This window comes from Trichechus manatus, unplaced genomic scaffold (genome assembly GCF_000243295.1).
Source record: "Trichechus manatus latirostris isolate Lorelei unplaced genomic scaffold, TriManLat1.0 scaffold00107, whole genome shotgun sequence".
NCBI classification, from domain to species: domain Eukaryota; kingdom Metazoa; phylum Chordata; class Mammalia; order Sirenia; family Trichechidae; genus Trichechus; species Trichechus manatus.
This window is the reverse complement of record NW_004444043.1, coordinates 6,124,348-6,130,347: the sequence shown is the minus strand read 5'-3', so window position 1 is coordinate 6,130,347 and position 6,000 is coordinate 6,124,348. Positions and strand designations below refer to the sequence as shown.

Genomic DNA, 6,000 nt, shown 5'->3' with positions numbered 1-6,000 from the left:
CAAGGTAGAATGTAGAACGTTGTGTTTATAAACTGTGTTATACCAATTGAGCTAGATGTTCCCCAAGGACATGGTCCCCACAGCCCTCCACCCAGCAATTCAGTCCCTCAGGGAGTCTGGATGTGTCTATGGAGCTTGCATCACCTTTCCTTGTACAAGTTGTGCTGGTTTCCCCTGTACTGTGTACTGTCTCACCCTTCACCCAAGATACCACTTATGTATTGCCTATTTAGTATTTCCTCCCACCCCTCCCATCCCTGGTAACCAACAAAGATTGTTACATTTTGTGTGTGAACTTCTTTATGGGTTTTTACAGTAGAGGTCTCACACAATATTTGTCCTTTTGTGAATGACCTACTTCTCTCAGCATAATGTCCTCCAGTTTCATCCATGTTATGAGATGCTTCATAGATTCATCATTGTTCTTTCTCATTGCACAGTACTCCATTGTGTGTGGTTATTCTGTCTCTTGCTGGAAGCTCTGTGAAGCTGCTGTCTCGTATCCCTGTTCACTGATCTCTGATAGGAGTCCAAGATGGCGGATCCGTGCAGTGGTAGCTGATAGGGGACCTCTGCATGTATCTCTCCTCTCTCTCTGTACTCAGCCTGTTTCTTATTCGATTCAGTGCTTGGCTTAGTTCTTTATCTCTTCATGATGCTTAGGGTTTCAGGACTGACATGTGACTCTGTTTGTCTTAGTTTTCTGGATCTTCGCTGTGGAGGGATGGCATGGTGCTTCTGACTATAGTGCCATGTTGCCCGGAAGTCTTTGAAAATAAATGTTTTTAATAGAAATTTGAATGTTCCTGGTGGTTAGTCCGCCTTGTTATACTCGGAATAGCTAATGATTATTTTTTGTCTCAAATTTAGGATTTAAAAAAGGATTGAATTAAAGGTATAACTTCATAACCTTACTCTCCTGGGTTGTTTAGTGTTTTATTAATAATTTAATTCAATCTTTGTTGTTTCCCTTTCATTACTATTATTATTGGCACAATTAGGATTTCATATACTTAAAATGAAAAACTGGGTAATCAGGTTTATGAGCTGTTATGAGAACAAGCCTGAAGAGTAGTCAATAGAAGTATTTGAAATGCCTCCCCAGCTAGTTCAGCCTTATACTGAGGGTCAATCAGACTATGCTGAGGATCTCTCAAGGCTGGCTCTGCCAGGGTACTGTGGTTGGAGGAAGCGGGAAGGTGGTGGGAATACTATAAATAACACAGTAACTTATTTATGCAACTGAAAGAAAAATAATGTAGATCTTAGAGGTAGCAAAAGCTGATCTGCTTCAGATTTATGACCCTTCTAATGTTTCCATTGTTTTCTTTGTAAACTTCATTCAATAGCTGGAACATAAGCCAGATATGAGCCTTAAATGGCACAGCTGATCAATTCCTTAGCTGCCTCTAGGACATAGGCAAGGAAAAGAGGAGGATGCCACACACACGGAAACGTACTTTTTTGTGGCTTTCAGCACCTGTCAAAACGTGTCAGCTGTCCTTGAGCCTTGGGACAGATGGCAGACGCTGGCATTTACAATGGAGCCTGGAACAATTTGCCTGAGCTTCATGACTAAGGCAGTTTACATCTTTTTCAGCAGGCAGATCATAACACCAAATCCCAGCGTATGACTTAGCCGCCAAAAGAGAACTGGGCCGAGCACTGGCCATTATCAAGAAGATGGAAAGTTATAGGCAGCCAGCAATGGAAACACCCTTTGGCGATCTTATTAGGGCCAGAAAGAAAGAAGTGGCTCTGGCTGTCTGCTTCTCATCATTTCAGGACATGGGTGCTATCATTTATGAAGGGTGAACCCCTGCCTTCACACACACTGTCTCTATATACCCTTGTACCAGTGCCTGCCTGAGCTTCATTGTGAGAGGCCTGCCTTCCATCAAATAACAGATGGCAGTGCTGGGCAGGCATATCTGGCAAGAAATACCAGTCCTGCTTGCAGGAAGAAATTTTAAAATGGTCCTAAAATTTCTTCAAGTGGGTTCATGCCTACATGAAGGGCTGATCCTGAAATTAGGGCTTAAGCACTCAGCTGCTAACGGAAAGGTTTGAACCTACCCACCGCTCTGCGGGAGAAAGATGTGGCAGTCTGCTTTGGTAGATATACAGCCTTGGAAACCCTACGGGGCAGTTCCACTTTGTCCTATACGGTAGTTATAAGTTGGAATTGACTCAATGGCAATGATTTATTTTTGGTTTAGGATTAATGGGGGATAGGGAGGGACAGTGGTGGTTCAGTGATAGAATTCTTGCCTTCCATGCAGGAGACCTGGGTTTGATTCCTGGCTAATGTACCTCAAGCTCAGCAGAGGTTTACATGTTGCTATGATGCTGAACAGGTTTCAGTGAAGTTTCCAGACTAAGACAGACAAGGAAGAAAGGTCTGGTGATCTACTTCCGAAAATCAGCCAATGAAAAAACCCTATCGATCACAATGGTCTGTCGATCTTGTTGTGCATGGGGTCACCATGAGTCGAAGGCTGACTCAACAGCAGCTAACAACAACAGGATCAGTGGGCTGCCTGGCTTGGCTCAGGCCCCAAGTCAGACAGGAGTGTGGTGAGGACACAGGAAATCTAATTTTTACTAAGATATGATGACATCTGTACTGGAGGTAGTTGCTGCTCACCAGAAAAGCATGGAACATTCTTCACTACTGGAGTGACTCAGACTGTCTCCTTTTCCCAACTGATGATTGCATTTTCTGTGTGTTAGCCGTGGAAATCCTTTCAGTTCAAATAGTTAAAATAAAACAGCAGCTAGATCCATTGTTTTCTCTACCCAGCATGCTTTTTTATCCTTCTCCTTCTGGTTTCACCCTCCTGCCTTGCTTTCTCTTTGGGAAATTTCTTCTTTTAAGTCCAGGGGGCCTTAGGTAGGGCATTCAATTACAAGACAGGGTATATGATTTAGTCTTGGCCAATGCAGAGTTTGCCATTTCCCTGCAACAGTGATTGGCTTAGCAAAAGACATATGACCCAAGCAGAACCAGTCACAGTCTTCCCTGACACTTTTCAGCTGAGCTAAAATGAAAAACTGCTTTAAAAAAAACTGTTCAAACTGGATAATTTTTAACATGTGCAAAAATAGTAAGAATAATATATGAAATACCCTTGTACTCAGTTTCAACATTTATCAACTCATGGCCAATCTCGAAAACTGTTTTTTTTTTCCCCACTAGGGTTGCTGAACCTAGGAGGATGGTGTTGCCACACCTGCCAGTGGAGAGAGACTGACTTGAAAATAAATCCAAACAGAAAGTGGAATTAAGAGCCAGAGCCCTGAGAACCTACTTGAGCTCCTTGATCCAGCTGAGCCTGAAGTCACTGCCACCTCTGTACTTTCTTTATGCTTAAGTCAGATTTAGATGGCAAAAAGTGCTTTCTAACACAATAATCTTAAAGAAACAGTCAACAGATAACTCTAAAATCTTGTGGGGTTTTTTTTGAGATATTTGGGAAATAGAAATTCATGGAAAATCTTTAAGGGGAAATAAAGGAGAAGGGTAGCTCTAGACATATTAAAAACAAAATCACCAGCATTTTAACTTCACTCTGCCCAAAAGATAATTTCAGTCCCATTGAAATGACAACCATCTACTAAAACTGTGAACTATATAACCTAAATATCATTAACAGATATAACAAAGGGTAAATTTTTTTGTCCCCGTAAAGACTCACAGCAAAATAACCAAGTCCCCCAGCCTATACAGTATCTCTGATTCTGAATTCTCTTCAAAGCAATCAATAAATGAATGAATGAATAAATAAAATCCCTCTTACGTGAGTGTTCTGTAACATATGCTAATTCCTCCTCTACCATCCACTTTGATAGGACAATACTTACACTTTTGCTTTGCCAGTTCGTGTATTAGATCTTCATACACTTGTGAAAAGAGGTCCTCTTCAGATTTGGTTCCATCTAGGTAAACTGAGAAGTGGAAAACAGACAGTTAAATGCTAACAGGCTGATCAGTATAGGCAGCTTTTTAAAAAGGTGATGTGAAGGTTAATTTTATTGGCTAAGCTGTGGTGCCCAGTTTGCTGTTTGATCAAATACTAGTCTAGGTGCTGCTGTGAAGGTATTTTGTTGACATGACTAATATTTACAACCAGCTGACTCTAAGTAAAGGAGATTACCCTCGATAATGTAGATGAGCCTCATCCAATCAGCTGAAGGCCTTAAGAGCAGAAACTGCGGTTTCCAGGAGAAGAAGGAACTCTGCCTCAAGACTGAAACAGAAATCCTACTGAAGGAGTTTCCATTTGGCCACCTGCCCTATGCATTTTGGACTTGGCAGCCTCACAATCACGTGAGTCAATTCCTTAAAATCAATTAATCAATCTCTCTAATACACACACACACACACACCCACACACACACACCCACACACACACCCACACCCACACCCACACCCACACCCACACCCACACACACCCACACACACACACACACACCCACACACACACACACACACACCCCCCAACCCTACTGATTTGTTTCTCTGGGGAACTCTGACTAATGTAGGTGATAAAGTGACATCTCTTGCAAATGCCAATAGGTTTAACCAAAGACCCCTGGGTCATAACTTAAAAGAAGAAAAAAAAAAAAACAATGAAGGAGAGAAACAGTGCACAGCCACGTACAACAGGTCAAAAACTTTGGTTTGCTACAAAGAAATCCAAACTATTTTTTAAAAAATTAAAAAGGAACATAGTTAAGTGGCATTGTACATGTGGGCACTTCAGGTGCACCCAAGAGGCGCCTACTCAAGAGTCATTTAAGGGGGTGGTTCTCCAACCTACTTCTGCAGCAGGATCACTTGGGAAGCTCCTTAACCGACGCGGGGGGGGGGGGTGTCTGGGCTCTGCCCCATGTGTACTGAATCAGAATTCACCAGGCCTAGAAATATGTATTTTTAACAAAACCAGCAAAAGCAGTTTTGGAGAAAAAGTAGAAGTCATCTAGGTTGAAGGGAGGAAAGGACCTTCGAGTCAGAAAACAGCAGGGGCAAGGAGATATAAGGGCAGGGAGGTATGAGAGCGTCCTGCCTAGTAAGAAAAAGAGGTCGAGTTTGAAACGGCTAGAATGTGGGGGTGGTGGGAAGAGTGTGAGAGATGAGATTCTAAAGCAAGGCTGTGCCTTAGTCTTTAGAGGCCTTGATGTCTGGCTTTTTGGACTGAAAGCACTTCAGCAGGGAAAAGGCATGGTTAACCCTGCATTTTAGATAGAGAAGGAAGAGAGGGACAGTGAGAAGAGGAAATCCCTGCAACGGAAACTCTAGGCAGGAAATGGTGTGGCCAGAGCCTCAGCAGTGGCTCCGGGGATGGAGAGGGGTGAGCTGGACTGAAGAAGAGATCAGAGCGGCAAGCAGACAGCAGGCAGCGCTCTGTGCTTTCTGCTTGGCTCTGGCATAGCCACCCTGGAGGCCAGCTCCCCTGTATTCTAAAAAGTATACTTAACTTCTGATTCCTCTGCTGTATCCAACCACCTCTCTTGGCACCCTCCTGCCATCTTCTCAGCCTTGAACTCTGATTCTAGCCATCTGTTCTTGGCCCATTCCCATAGATCCAGTTGCCTACCTCTGATTCGCTACTTTGTCTCTCAAGCTTCTCAACCTCATTATGGCTAAAACAGACTTGCATTCCTCCCTTCAAAATCTGCAACTCCTTTTTGGTTTCCTGAAATAACACCTGCCAGTTCCTCAGGTGTCATCCTTGACACTTCAATTTCCCCACCCTCCATGTCTACTCCATCACCCAGTTCAAATGAGAAGAAACAGCTGCAAACATCCATTAATAATCAGAATGTAAAATGTACAAAGTATGAATCTAGGAAAACTGGAAGTTGTCAAAAATGAAATGGAATGCATAAACATCAATATCCTAGGCAACAGTGAGCTGAAATGGACTGGTGTTGGCCATTTTGAATCAGACATTCATATGATCTACTATGCCAGGAATGACAAATCGAAAAGGAATG

General features: G+C 42.8%; 1 protein-coding gene across 2 annotated transcripts in view; it reads right to left on the bottom strand.

Moving 5' to 3' along the window:
• NMRK1 (nicotinamide riboside kinase 1) overlaps positions 1–6,000 on the bottom strand; it is a 70,668-nt gene that overhangs the window by 14,536 nt on the left and 50,132 nt on the right. Inside the window, exon 8 of one of the 2 annotated variants that reach the window (XM_004383287.2) lies at positions 3,865–3,948. In XM_004383287.2, coding sequence (XP_004383344.2) covers positions 3,865–3,948 — 84 coding nt within the window. Of the gene's footprint in view, positions 1–3,705; positions 3,949–6,000 lie in introns of those variants that run through there. The other variant, XM_023737743.1, reaches the window with a different exon arrangement.